We start from the raw sequence: 15,671 nt of genomic DNA, 5'->3' as shown, positions 1-15,671 counted from the left end.
ACCATAAAAATGCTCTTTCATGTAGATTATTTTTATGTATATTCTGAATAAATCTAAAGTAGAATTTGGTATACATCAGCACACACGTCTGATGACCACAGTACATAGACTGGTTCTATGTGATATGTGATATGGATCCCTAGCTGAGAGCCCATTTCCAGGCTGAAGCTGCACTGGTAATATAGAGTCCCTGAGACACAGCTTCCCCGATGAATTAACATCACACACCTATCATTTCTCATTCCAAGATCTCCCTTCCTCATATCAGCCCAGGTCAGTTTTCTCTGTTGGTAAATTGGTTAAACCTCAGATTCTGGAGTCAGACCACCTGCTTCCAAATGCTTGCTTCACCACTCAGTAGATATGTACCACTGAGTATAAATGTAACCTCTGAATCCTCTTTAAACTTACCTTTGTAAAATTGAAATAATAAAGATAGATTTTCCATAAAGTTGAAGTAAAAATTATGTATTTTAATGTGCAGTAACTGGGAGTTTGTTGTATGTCCAATAAGTGATAAATGTTGTTATTGGTGGTGTTTTGGTTTACTAAACAATGACTGTCGGGAGCCGCGTTAGGCATTACTGACAAAATGGAGGCACGGTCCCCAGGCCCCTCTCCTCATTCCACAGGCACGGATCCCGGGATGAAGGAGTTAGGCCTTGTAATTCTGACTTGTCTTTTCCTTTCCTCGGCTGAGTTGACTGAAAAGGAATATCAAGGTGCTTGTTGTTCTTGAGAGGAGCATGAGAAGGCACAAAGCCTTCTGTAGTTGTGCTCAGAAAATAATTCATAAAGTTAATCATTGACATTTGTTCAAGGACTTTTACAAAAGAGTGTTCCAGGATGAGCACATAGGCTGTAGCTTGAGGCCATGGGAGGGATTGATATCTGAAGCCTATTCGTGAGGAGAATGTTTATGGCAAAGGAGTTTACTGAATTTAGGGCTTAGAAATAATTAAAATAGTTAGAAGTTAAAGATTTAAGGAATGTTGTAAAGTTAGCATATTTTACTATAGCTTATAGAAGTTAGGAATTTTTAGAGACACTATAGCTAGAAGCCTTTTTAAGAGATAGTGAGCTCAGGATGTTAGGGGCAAACAGGACTTAGGAAGATAAGTAGTAAACTGAGGAATGTAGCATGAGTTACAATGTAATCACAAGTTAACTATGGGATGCATTAGAAGAGGTAGATAATAGATGATAAGGCTGATTCCAAGAGAATCGCTGAAGCAGGAACTCTGTTTGAAGAGCAACAATGATTTATGGAGATAATAAATCTGGGAGAGGGGGAACTGAAAATGTCAAACCTCTGGCCTAATGTTTTTGTAAAAGTATAAAAGAGAATCTTAAACTTGGAATAGACAGGCAGTCCAAGAAAAATGAGAGGCTGTCTCAACACCAACACCATTTACCTCTTCAGGTTGAATCCTGGTTGCTGGAGTTGGACTCCGGCAAATGACCACAGCAATTCATGGAACCTAGGGGTCAGACAGAAAGAGAGAGGCAGGACCTGGGAAACTCAATGAAGAGTAACAAAGAGGACCGATAAAGGGAAGTACTAATTTAGCATGCCCTGAAAACTAGGACAGTCTGTGAATATACTTATCATAATGGAGGCAAAGTATTTCTGAGTGGAGAGGAAATGTCCATCTGATGGAGAAGTCCATCAGAAGAGGGGAATCATGGAATAAATAAAGTACTATGAATTTGTTGGTAGGTAAATGATTTATCAAAAGAAATGGGATAATGCATTTGCAAACAAGCTGTGATACTTCAGAAATTTCCTGGAATCTTTGCCCTTCGATTCTATTTAAAGGTTAGGGTATCACGGAAGTCACCTGAAGAGCCACCCCAGCATCATAAGTGAGGCAGATACAAGTGCCAATTTCAGAGGCCACCTTTTCTCCACCAAATACTATGGGGAATATTTTCAAGGAAATCTGAAGGTTTTAAAACTATTGTATTTGCTATTACAAGTGATCTTATCACCAGCTACGGATTTATGCTTGCCCTGACAATAAAATGTATGGCTCAGAGGTTAGTGTGATTCTCTAAGAGACAGATCATTCAAAAGTCAATTGCTTACTTTTAATAAAAGATATATTCAATTGAATAGTTCTGAGCCAAGAAAGTCTGGTACTTCATCAAGCAGCCAGCATATTTTTGCAATTTTACCTATAAATCTATCTATCTGCACCACCTAAGTGATGGATCCCAGTTGATAAATAAGCACATTATGCTAGTTGAGTGGATTTTGGAATAAGATTGGGAAGGTGAAAAGTACTCTGATTTATATATATATATATATATATAGGAACATAAATAGAATTAGTTCCTGAAAATGAAACAATAGGATAGAGAAAAAAACAGGACAGAATGCGTTCCCTGTAAAATAAAAAATATGATTTTTTTTTAATTTTACAGGAAAAGCTCTTAGTCACACCATTAAAAAGTCACACATTACAAAGTTCACATTTTTTAAGTACAAATTGTATTTCTTTTTTTTTTTTTTTTTGGGTGGCGAGGCAATTACTGTGGTTATAGAAATATATACCTAAGAATTTTAATTAGAGGAAGTGAGTTCAGGGAGTGATTAGTTATGGGAGATCAAACAACTTATTTGAAAACAGAGAAGGATGCAAAAACAAAGATACACAGCAAATCTCAGAGAGATGACCATATTAGAAGACTCCTCAAAGTTAAGCAGAAGCCTTCCTTTGAGTATCAAAGTCAAGTTAGAAAAACCTCTTAACATCATCTTTCCTTTCACCTCACTTCAGTGACCAAATATTTTCAGAAACCCTCTAAGGTGTATAAAGCAAATTCATTTTGTGAAATCATAAGCATCACCAACATTTTCTAGTGCAGATTCTTCCATTTAATCCTTTGTAATTCCCTTCTGAGTCCCTATCACGAAGTCACATGTGCCTGATTGCTCTCTAACTGGCAGCATTTTCAGATTTACCAGTTCTCTGGCTATCTTGCAGCACCAGCCAGCACATCCAACTGAAATAAGCTTTCTTCTGAAGAGCAAACCCATAAATGTTTCTTCCTACCACACCGGAAATTATACCCTGAACCCTAACCAGGGACTATGTATGACACTTCACTGTTACAAGGTTCAGTTCAATTCAATTCAGTCACTCAGTCATGTGCAAGCTTTGCGACCCCATGGACTGCTGCATGCCAGGCTTCCCTGTCCATCACCAACTCCCGGAACTTGCTCAAACTCATGTCCATCGAGTCGGTGATGCCATCCAAACATTTCATCCTGTTGTCCTCTTCTCCTCCTGCCTTCAGTCTGTCCCAGCATCCGGGGCTTTTCTAATGAGTTAGTTCTTTGCATCAAGTGGCCGAAGTATTGGGGCTTCAGCTTCAGCATTAGTCCTTCCAATGAATATTCAGGATTTATTTCATTTAGGATTGACTGATTTGATCTCCTTGCAGTTCAAGGGATTTTTAAGAGTTTTATCCAACACCACATTTCAAAAGCATCAATTCTTCGGTCCTCAGCTTTCTTTATAGTCCAACTCTCACATCTATACATGACTACTGGAAAAAACAAAGTTTGTCTAGACGGACCTCTGTTGGCAAAGTAATGTCTCTGCTTTTTAATATGCTGTCTAGGTTGGTCATAGCTTTTCTTCCAAGGAGCAAGTATCTTTTCACTTCATGGTTACAGTCACCATCTGCAGTGATTCTGGAGCCCAAGAAAATAAAGTCGGTCACTGTTTCCAGTGTTTGCCCATCAATTTGCCGTGAAGTGATGGGACCGAATGCCATGGTCTTTGTTTTCTGAATGTTGAGTTTTAAGCCATTTTTTTTCATTCTCCTCTTTCACTTTTGTCAAGAGGCTTTTTAGTTCCTCTTCACTTTCTGCCATTAACGGTGGTGTCATCTGTACATCTGAGGTTATTGATATTTTTCCCAGCAATCCTGATCCCAGCTTGTGCGTCATCCAGCCCAGCATTTCTCATGATGTACTCTGCATATAAGTGAAATAAGCAAGGTGACAATATACAGCCTGGCGTACTCTTTTCCCAATTTGGAACCAGTCCATTGTTCCATGGCCAGTTCTAACTTTTGCTTTTTGACCTGCATACAGGTTTCTCAGGAGGCATATAAGATGATCTGGCATTTTCATCTCTTTAAGAATTTTCCACAGTTTGCTGTGATCCACACAGTCAAAGGCTTTAGCATAGTCGATAAAGCAGAAGTAGATATTCTTCTGCAATTTTCTTGCTTTTACTATGATCCAATGAATGTTGACAATTTGAGCTCTGGTTCTTCTGTCTTTTCTAAATCCAGCCTGAACATCTAGAAGTTCTTGGTTTACATACTATTGAAGCCTAGGTTGGAGAATTTTGAGCTTTACTTTGCCAGCAAGTGAGATGAGTGCAATTGTGTAGTAGTTTGACCCATACTTGCTCGTTAAACTTTTAAGAATTTGCCAAGCTGGCAATTAAGCTGGAGATGATTGTTGTAGGAGCATTTACATCACAGAAATCTGAGAACACAACAAATCATTTTGATTTGCCTTCTTTTTTTTTTTTTCTAGAGAGCTGGTTTACCAGGACATCACTGAAAATGACATTAACTATGCTCATCTCATGTGAAGAGTTGACTCATTGGAAAAGACTGATGCTGGGAGGGATTGGGGGCAGGAACAGAAGGGGATGACAGAGGATGAGATGGCTGGATGGCATCACTGCTTGATGGACATGAGTTTGTGTGAACTCCAGGAGTTGGTGATGGGAGGCCTGGCGTGCTGCAATTCATGGGGTCGCAAAGAGTTGGACATGACTGAGCTACTGAACTGGACTGATGCTTATCCTTGTCCAAATATATAAGTATGAAATGCTAATATGCAGGATAATTAAGCTAAATTAATCAAGCAATTAAGGTGATAGTATGTTCTTCATCAGAGAAGGCAATGGCACCCCACTCCAGTACTCTTTCCTGGAAAATCCCATGGATGGAGGAGTCTGGTAAGCTGCGGTCCATGGGGTCGCTAAGAGTAGGACACGACTGAGTGACTTCACTTTCACTTTTCACTTTCATGAATTGGAAAAGGAAATGGCAACCCACTCCAGTGTTCTTGCCTGGAGAATCCCAGGGACGGGGGAGCCTGGTAGGCTGACGTCTATGGGGTCGCACAGAGTCGGACACAACTGAAGTGACTTAGCAGCAGCATGTTCTTCATATTTTTACCTCCCTTATAACAGCTGGATTTGTGTTTTAAAACAATGTTCCCTAAATTCAGGCTTAAGCTCCAAGGGGTATAAAACCTATATTCTGAAGAAATAAATAGGTCTGCATTTACATATGCCATCATCAGCAAGCAGCACGGCTATAGAGCTCTGAAAATTGCAGACCTTTACAACCAGGCTTTTGATTAATGATTTAATTAAAGTGGGATTAATATAAATCTGTTTGCAAGAAAGAATGCTAGCGAAAGTAGAAAATATTCTGGCAATTTACTCTTCCAGCCTTCAATATAACGATCGTTGATAACCCAGTGACAGTCAGTGAACTAAACACTTAAAGATCTCTTAAAAGAAAGGCTGATATTTGCAAGCTTTGTAAGAGAAAATTGAGAAGCAAAGAAATAAAATATCCTTGGCTACATCTAAGCCAATATATAATACAGTGTACTTTTTCTAAGGACCTTTAGGAAAAATTTGTCTCTGGTCTTGGTAACAGGCAAAGCTGACTTCTCTTCAATAATTGTTTTTTTAACTTTATGTGTGCTATGAATCCTGTAACTACTTTCCTTTTTGATCTGACAGCTGGTGAAGATTAGGACTAACTTTGTGGCTGAAATAATTAATGTATAGAACCAAAGCATGCATAAGTCTGAGTGCTAATCTAAGCATTATATTTATTCCCTCCTTATCTGGATCTCCCTTTGTCTCATTCTTTCAACCTTATTTCACCTCTTCTATGCGTTTTTGTAAATCATCATGAGATCTTTTGTTCTGAAATGGGGTATAAGTAAATGACATAGGCAGGAGATGGGCACAGCAGCTGATTCTGTAAAGTACAGCTTACAGATTGTATGGCTTGCTTCTTTCAAACTAATATTTTGCTGGTTATTTCAGCTTCTACTCAAAACGGCCCTAGGAATCCTATATCCAAATTCATTTTGTAGTTATGGAAACTGAACCAGAGAGTTCCGGATGTGACCAGTGTAATACAGTAACAAAGAAATGACTGCAGACAAAATGTATTTATCAAGCTCCCCCCAGGGACAAGCATTGGGAAATGACTACATAATGACATGTTGGTAGCTTAGAGCGCAAATTAGTTCAGCCCTAAGGTCTTTGGATAAATGTGTCTCTCAGTAGAAAGAGCCTGATAATAATGCTATTTAGATACTTAATAATGCTTAATTAATAATGCTATTTAGATACTTATTTCAAGCCTATACTTATATACTTACCAAGCAAATTATGGGATGCTATCTCAATTTTATATGTTAAATAAACCTTTAAAACTTAATTTTAAAAGGTGTACAGTATAAATGCCTCCCTTTTCAAAGGCATACATTTGTTGCATAAGGAATATACATCCTGAGTTTCCACCTCTCCTCCCCTTATATGTCCCAGGTGGCTCAGTGGTAAAGAATCTGCCTGCCAGTGCAGGGGACACGGGTTTGATCCCCAGGAAGAGAAGATCTCCTGGAGAAGGAAATGGTAACCCCTGCCCCCAGCCCACAAGCACAAGCGCTTTGGTGTCACCAAATGCAGGGCTGGCCAACCCCCTCTAGTATTCTTGTTTGGAAAATCCCAAGAACAGAGAACCTTGGCGGACTACAGTCCATGGGGTGGCAAAAGAGTTGGACATAACTTAGTGACCAAACAATAGTCAACCTTACCTCCTCCCTGCCAAAAAATGTTTTATTTTATGAATAGTACCTGTATCTCTGGAAAAAAATATTTAATGATTGATACTGATAGTAAATTCAGTAGTATAAATAAAGTTATATGACAAATAAAAATATATAAAACCAATGTTTTGATATGACTATATGAATTAAATGTCTATGTAACTAAAGTAAAAATTTAAATATGTGAACATTGGTTCATACCAATTGAATCAATATCAATTGGTTCATTGGTATTCAAGCTGGCTAAAATTTCATTTTCTCTCTTCATTGTACAAAGATCAATATTTTTGTAGAGTTAGATAATTCAGTATCCTTTGTAGAAAATGGCAAAGTTAAAGAAATCTACTGAGGAATAGATAGTAAAGAGAGTAAGAACACTGAATCACAGATACTACATTTCCAAACTATCTTTGGTCAGTACTCTCATTTATGTAATCAAGGCAATGGCACCCCACTCCAGTACTCTTGCCTGGAAAATCCCATGGACGGAGGAGCCTGGTAGGCTGCAGTCCATGGGGTCACTAAGAGTAGGACACCACTGAGCAACTTGACTTTCACTTTTCATTTTCATGCATTGGAGAAGGAAATGGCAACCCACTCCAGTGTTCTTGCCTGGAGAATCCCAGGGACAGGAGAGCCTGGTGGGCTGCCGTCTATGGGGTTGCACAGAGTCGGACATGACTGAAGCGACTTAGCAGCAGCAGTAGCAGCAGCAGCTGTTAAGGTTAAGAAAAAAGCTTACATTTCCTAAGCTAACTTAAGGCTAGATTTTGATCAACATCTCTTTCACAAGAAATTCAGAAGAGCTGTTGCTAATTTAGTGTTTACCACACATGAAATGTATATTTAGGGGAAGTATTTAGAGTAAAATGGGACATATTTTAGATGAAATTGCTCACTTTCATGCACACTCCTGAAGCCTTTCAACAGTCCTCTTGCAGCTCAAGCTTTGCATGATATTCATTAACAATGCTTATTTATTTTTACTTTTTTTTGTTATTATACAAAAGCCCAAGTCATAGGGGAAACATTCTATAGATTTCTTTTATTTCCTTTTAAAAATACAAATATTTTTCAGGACTGTAGAGGAAAGATGTATTTTATAATAACTTAGAATATCTACTAAGTGTAATAGGTCAACAAAATTTACAGTGGTATTTAGCAAGTAAAATATTATAATCTAGACATATTGTGAAGAATTAAAAAAAAATCTTTCTAATCTGCTATTCTCTTTTCCATCTCTGTATTCCATTATAGAGATAGAAAACTATGTTCAAATCAAATACCTGATATTATCTCTTAATTGAGATAGACATTATTATTGCCATTTCCTAATAGGGTAAATTGTCAAATGACATGCACAAGGTCACACAATGACAGAGGTAGAATTAACTCATTCTATTTAATGTGATATTTTTCTGGTGTGAGCATCAGAAACAAAGAGATAAATAAAATTCTGTTCCATGTTATGAAGAGCAGAAGGGCAAAAGGCCAAGAATTAACTCTATGTTCAAGACAGTATTTTTAGAAAACTTATTCTTCCCAATCCTGATTGTTTGAGATAAAAGACAGTTAAAGTTATTATGTCATCAGCTGCATTATAAGTTAAAGTAAGCTGCATGTATACAGGGAAATATGAGCATAGCTAGATAGGTGGGTGAATAGCTAGCTACCTAGCTAGCTAGATAAATAGAGATAGAAATGTATAAATTATGAATCTGAAACATCCAACTTAATCATGTTAAAGAGACATAATGTAACTTCATGTTGACTATAATTCTTGATATATTTATAGTCATTTAGCATTTGTATGAACATGTTGACTGATTATATAAAAGTAAAAAATCTTAGTGTTTATATGATTATAAAAATTACTTTAAAAATAAATGGATAGGTGGAATGTTAGGAAACACATTCACTCTTCCTGGAACTTGATAACTCATATATATGATTGAAATGCATAAGAAAGGATGATAGTTTTAAAATACACATCATGTCTCTCCACTGTTTAAAGACTTTGCAGAGCAGGACTTTGTATTATCAAACTGAAATGCTAACCATGTAAACAGGAAAAGTGTTACTGATGTTTAGCCCCACCTGACAGAAAAATGAGAGGTCATCTTTTTTCAAATGGAAATTTATTTTTGAAACGTTGTGTAGTAGGTAACAATGCATTTTTAACTTAAATTGTCTAATTCATATTCTTCACACAGTAACATAATATTTGTTAAGAAAAAAAAGTAGGTATTTGGATAAAAGAAATTGGAAAGTAGTGAATGTGCTGATAATTTTCCAAACTATAGACAGTTTTCAAATCTTCCATATTATATCCTTAATTATTTACCATAAAGTAGTCTGCAATGAAGAAATACCAATCTAAAAAGTAAAGATTATTATTATAAAGATCAAGGTCAATGAATGCAAAAATAAGAGAGGAAAAAAAATAGAATAAAGGAATTCATGTTCTCATTTGAGAAGAGAAAGTAACTATCAATAAAAAATAGAGGTCCTTGGTATTATTTGAACTTATCTCTCAGCCTTATCGCTGTGTTATTTGCAGGCACCAGTGGGCATCTGCCCTGAGAACTGATTATTAGAAATTTCTGCCTATTTTCTATTTTACCAATTAATTGAAGTGGTATATAAGCCCCACTCATGGCTAAAAGTGAAGAAAGTGAAGCAGAGAAAGAGAAAAGGCAAGGTTTATGAAGTAAAAGAAAGTAAATGTCTTCCCTCAAGAATTGATATTCAATTTTTTTTCTGGCTCTATAATACATAAACTCAATTAACAGTATTTTAATAGTGGCTACCATATCCCATTTGGAAGAACCACTTAGCACATATAACATGTTTTAGCATTCCTGTTAACAACATGTTTTAATAACACGAACAACATATCACACACAAAATTCAAGGCAAACTTTTTTTCTGTATTTAAAAAGATGCTTTTGGCCAGCCTACAGTTATCATTCAGTGACAACTCTCACAGTTTGTAATTAATGAAAAAGAGAAGTTGAGAGAGAGAGAGATTAGCATCTATGATTTGATGATATTTGAGTCACAAATGTCCCATGTCACTGTAACTCATTTTTCATTCTTTTCATTTTTTCATTCTTCCTCACCTTGCCCTTCATGCCCACAAGACCTTCTCATGAAATCAACAGGTTTAGCATACAGTCATATTAGTCTGTTCTCATCTTAATCAGCTGTTTCTTCTGCCTGATTGAAAGCTGGTACTGATTAAGAACAACCACAATAAATTGTTATGTCCATCTAAGAAAAATAACTACCGCTTTCTTTATAAACATTTGTATAGAAACATCACTTTCATGAAATATTCTTAAGTTTAAACATGCTTGGGTATCTCCCCTGGTTTCCACAATTTTAATCCTGAGTAAGAGTTTTAAAGTCCTATCAAAGTTTCTATTCAATCAGTCCAGATTTATGCTGTTAGTTGGTAATGCTTTTGCTGCAATACATACTTTACCTCAAAATACACTGACCAAATATATGATTTGGTTGCTCTATGTACATACTGCTTATCTATATATGTCCACTAATTTAGGGACATATTAACTTCATGATTGATTTTACTGAAATGGTCAACTTGAAATGGCTGAAATATATTTGTTAAGTAGCTTGATTTCCTTGTAAAATCTGAACATTAAACTATAGTGATATTTCATATATCAGAGTGTTAGTCTTCTGCCAATTTTAGATTTCAAGAACAATGCTCAGATCCCAACAGTGACCTTGAAAAGCTTCCTGGAATCACAAGACTTTTGCTTGAATTCACATGCATTATCCCTATCTTAGGTTAAATGATTTTTTTTTTTTTTTAATGACAAGCAAAACAAAGAAAGACACAAACTTTCTCACCAGGAGATTCAAAGTAAGATGGAACATGAAATTTGGAGAGAGGAACAGTGACAAAATTAGATAAATGTCACAGCCTGAAACTGGAGAAAGAAAGCTATAAGCTATATGCAGAGAGAATATCAGCATGCTAGTTGTGAGGACTCCGGAACATCAGGAAACTATTAACAAATTTAGTGACTTCTGATTGAGCAAGTTGGAAAATATGATATGTTTGATATAACTTCTATCTGAAATATTTTATACTAAAAACAGTCACTTTGGTGTTTTTAAAGAGTAAGCCCTAGAGTTCAGTGGTAGGTACTTACTTCTAAAATTTAATATGCATACAAGCCACCTTGGGATCTTGTGAAAACACAGATTCTTGTTTAGCAGACCTAGGGTTGTGAGCAAAATTCTATATTTTTAATAAACTCTGAGATGATGGTGATATGAGATGTTACTATATTTGATGTCAAAAACTTTTTGAAGTTAAACCATACTACTCATGAAAGTTGGTAAGTTTATGTTACATACAATTTACTCCCTTTGGAAATAAGGAAATTGTATTGTAATAAACAAGTTTTAAAATATGAAACATACAGGAGGGAACTAGATAGCAATGCATTATTCAATCTTTCAACCATATAATAAGCATGCATGAGAAAACTGTATTGAAATCTGAACTTGGTCAATAGTGTATAAAATTTGAAGTGAACTACATCTATAAAACACTAAATCATACTCAATAAAATTCTGAATTTTCTTAAATTGTTTCATCTTTTTTACATCTAGAAACAAGGCAACACCCAAGGCAAGTTTTGGGGGCTTTTTCTGAAAGGATATTTTGTTTTCATTTATGTTAATAGTGAAACACTGTGCTTTGTTCAATGGTGAAAAATCAAGACTGTATTCTTTGATTAAAAAAAAAGGACCCAGGTGGTCATTTTCTTGTCTGTAATTTAGGCACATAAGTATGTGCATTAAAATATTTTAAAAATAAACTGGAGCTGGGAAAAGTGAAATACTATAATACATTTGAAGCTATGGATTTATAGCTTTTATTGACATTTCACATATTATATAAATTCATGACCCTGCCAAATTCCTTTACACTGAATTGATAAGACATTCATGTTCAGTAACATTAAGGCAAGACTTCTCTGTTCTTACTACATCTTCCATACTGAAATTGTGGTTCTAAATGTATTATTGCCTGTTTGACCCTTTCTAACCTCAAGGAATTTTGCTCTGATGCTCCAAATAATTATTTAATCTCAAAGGCCTATACTAACTTGCCTATTATGTTTGGTATGGCTAGATGGTTTAAAGAGTGTGTGTGTGCTAACCATGGAAAATTATAAATGCTATTTATAAGAAAGATATGACTTCAGGTGTTATTTAAAAGGTCAACATATACATATGTAAAAATTTGAAAACCTTTCCAATGGACAATAAGGAAAATAGGTTCATGATTCTATATAATTTATAGACGATTCCCGTTAAATATCACTTTGTAATTCAATCTTTCATTTAAAAAGTCAGGATGATATAGACAGCAACTGTATAAACCTGTTACCTGTAAAAATCCTCTAATATAAATTTTTCCCATTTCTTATGAAAAGTACAATTCCATGTACCAAAACAAGTTCCATGAAGCTAGAGATGAAAAATGATCTATGTTAATCAACAAAATATAAATGATTATTTAGTAAATTATTTATTGTTTATTAAAATGAGAAAAAAAGACCCAACAAAACAGCAAAATGTTTAAATAATGTTATACAGTGAATTGAGAATCTATCCAAAAACATTTTTCTGGGAAGAATAATTAATTGATACAAATGTGAGTGCAAATCTGTCTCTTTTTAAGCTTTAAAGCCTATTGTTCAAAGTTTTAGCTTGTGTGCATGATATAAACCCCATACGTTGTTTTGTCAGTGACAATAAAAAGTGCAGTTTATTAAAAACTGAAGTAAAAATTAAAATAACTTTTTTAAAAATCAGTCACAGTTTTGTCATTGGTATATGGAGATTGTTCCAGGGACCCATCCAAAGCTCCTCTTCATCTGACTGCGTGTGGTCACTATGGAATTCCAGAGCCTCCTTGATGTTCTTACTGTCAACCATGGACTCCTGTTCAACTGTGCTTTTTAGCCTGTTCCCCAAAGACTTCACTGCCATACTGTCAGTCCCCATGTGGCAAGGAGCAAATGTAACCAGAGTTGGCCTTGTGTTCATTTTCTCAGTAGAAAACGGCCCCTTTGATAATGTGTTCAGGGGGACGTTCTCCTCATGTGTCACTGCCAACTTGTCTAGTTTCTTAAAGTGTCTCCCCAGTCGAACAGGGGAAGTAACTTTTAAATTATCAGTGAGGCAGGCTCGGCGGGTTCTCACCACAGAGCCATTCTGTGCGATGTATATATTGCCATTGACATTACTGTGGATATTAGGATTCTGAAGACGTGTTCTCTGACATTCAGAAGCACTGTCTTCTCCAGTTGAGCTAGTTTCATACTCTCGATCAACAACTAACTTGATCATTCTTTTTCTTGCCCACTGTCAAAATAAAAAAAACAAAACATGAATCATTATCAAAGGAATTAAAAGGGTAAAGATTACAATGCCTGAGAAATTCACAACCTTCGACAGAAAGGTATCAAAGGTAATAATAACTCAAGAGGTAAAGGGAAAAATCTTATTATCAATTACTTTTCCACAAATTCTTCATTGGTTTGAGAGCTTAATAATTTCTGAAGAAAATAGCTAGATTAGAAAGTAGACATTTCAGGAAGTACTTTTATTTTTTTAAGTAAAATTACTGATCTATCATAAAAAAATGTATATTATATTTAAATATCTGATCCATTGTTTTACAGTTGCTATACTTTTCAAGAAAGTTAAGTTGAAAGGAACACCCCTCTTTATTAGTATATTCTGTTCATATTCATACTTGCATTCCTAATATTTGAAATATATTTTTAAACTTACAATATTCTAATTCCTAATTAATCCTCTATTACTAGTCAAGCATTTTGTATAACTTAATGCATTTAATCACTTGCATCTTGGTTTTCTGGTTCATCCCATTTAAATGTATGTTAAAATATCTTCCCATCCTGTACAATTTATCTTGTAATACACAAAATAGAAAATTAATGATCATAAATTTGCCTTTAGTAAGCAGCTGGAACACAATGGAAATTTTCACAATTTTTACTTGAACAATCCACACTAGAAATGACAAGGTGCAAAGGTTAAAAAGTACTTGGTTATTCTTGAAATAGTATTGCACTTTGGGGATATGTGAACTACCAACATGTTGCACTGAGTAAGCCATAATTTTGGATTTCCAGATTTATATTTCAAAATTATTATGTTATCTCCTCAAAAAAAATGTATAACTTAAAATTCATTTTTTTCTAAATCCACTTTAATTCCTATCCACAAGAGAAAGGAAATAGTAATAATTTTTAGTTTTTATTTCATTTAAAATCTAATATTTGAAAAAGTGAGCTACAAACCTAATTGAACATGTTTATGATGTTTTGATAATATGTTTGCCAGTTGAAATGTACATACATGAAAAAGTAGACTTGCAGAGATCTCATTTGTTGTAGCTTGTCCTAAGGATTTATGTTACAAAGATGGTATAAAGACCACTGCATATATTAATAAATTCATTCCAATAGAGCATCACTGGCAATACATAATTCCACATTGCATTAACAGAAATCACATTATGAAATATTAAATACTGAGTAACTGATTGTATGTCTTTTGAATTACTAATATAGGAAAGATCAACCAGATTTACCCTAATATATTCTAATATACAAATGTATTTGGATAGCATATATATCTGCTTCTCTGGTGTGCTTCTAATCTTAAGTCAGATAAAAATCATAATCAATTTCCTCCCTTCAAATGTCATTTCAGAGAACACACAGAAAGCACTGCACACAAGAGCACTCATCACTGCAAACCTTTCACCTACTGTGATCTCGTTCACAGTGCTGTGTTGTAACCGTCTGATTTTGCTCCTCGAGACTTCTTGCTTGCATACTTGCTTGGGTCATACCCTGGCACCTGAAAGCCCCAAGGACCTCCAGACTGACTTTCGCTACTACTGCTAATACTACTTGATTCTGACTCTTCCTCACTTTCAACACCTCCTTCCACTGAAGCTGATTCTGCACTGCCCTCCTCAGTGACGTCTCGAGATTCGAGGTCTGTTGGTTCTTCCACAGGGGCCAGCTCACTTTTCTGTTCTTCTGCTGGGGATTCCTCCTCTTCTTCCACCTTCAGTTCTTCTGGCTCTTCAGCTGGCTCCTTTTTTCTACCTTTGACTTCCTTGACCTCTTCAACAACAGGCCTTCTTCTTGCCACAAAAATATTTTTCCTTGCCTTTTCCCCTTCTGACTCGGTGGATTCTGACTCTTCTGATTCAGGGGTAGAACTTTCTTCCTCCTCAGAGGGTGTCTCTGACTCAGACTCCTCTTCCGTAGTCTCAGACTCACTGAACTCGGATTCCTCTTCACTGTACTCAGTATAGTCACTTGAGGATTCCTCCTCTGATTCTACCGTGCTTTCTGTAGCTTCATCTTGGTCCAGAGTTAGTTTCAAATAATCTTTATCTTCTTCCTCAAGGCGTCGCTGCCACTCTTCCTCCTCAAGGTCGATGATGCCTCTTTTATCAGCTAGTCCTCTAACTTTCTTAAAAATCATTGGGAATATCCTGGCTCTCTTCCACGTTGTGTATGTTGGTTCAGCTGGGGGTGGCTTTTCAATAGTGACAACTACTTCTTCCTCCTCACTAGGCTCTCTAATTTCAACTTTTGGTTTGACTTTCTTTGCCTTTTCCTGAAAATCATGAAAATGCAATTGAAGTGTCATCTGGGGAAAGATTATGCTATGACCTTGC

The 15,671-nt window shown here is 35.7% G+C and overlaps 1 protein-coding gene across 1 annotated transcript in view; it reads right to left on the bottom strand.

Moving 5' to 3' along the window:
- Nucleotides 1-14,654: 14,654 nt before the first annotated feature.
- Nucleotides 14,655-15,671, bottom strand: part of PCDH15 (protocadherin related 15) — a 1,798,632-nt gene continuing 1,797,615 nt past the window's right edge. Inside the window, exon 40 of the mRNA XM_045164127.1 lies at nucleotides 14,655-15,610. Within this exon, the coding sequence (XP_045020062.1) occupies nucleotides 14,756-15,610 (855 nt within the window). The 3' untranslated portion in view covers nucleotides 14,655-14,755. The remainder of the gene's footprint in view (nucleotides 15,611-15,671) is intronic.

The sequence above is a fragment of the Bubalus bubalis genome, chromosome 23 (assembly GCF_019923935.1).
Source record: "Bubalus bubalis isolate 160015118507 breed Murrah chromosome 23, NDDB_SH_1, whole genome shotgun sequence".
NCBI lineage: Eukaryota > Metazoa > Chordata > Mammalia > Artiodactyla > Bovidae > Bubalus > Bubalus bubalis.
The sequence above is the reverse complement of the archived record's forward strand: the minus strand, read 5'-3'. Positions and strand labels throughout refer to the sequence as shown.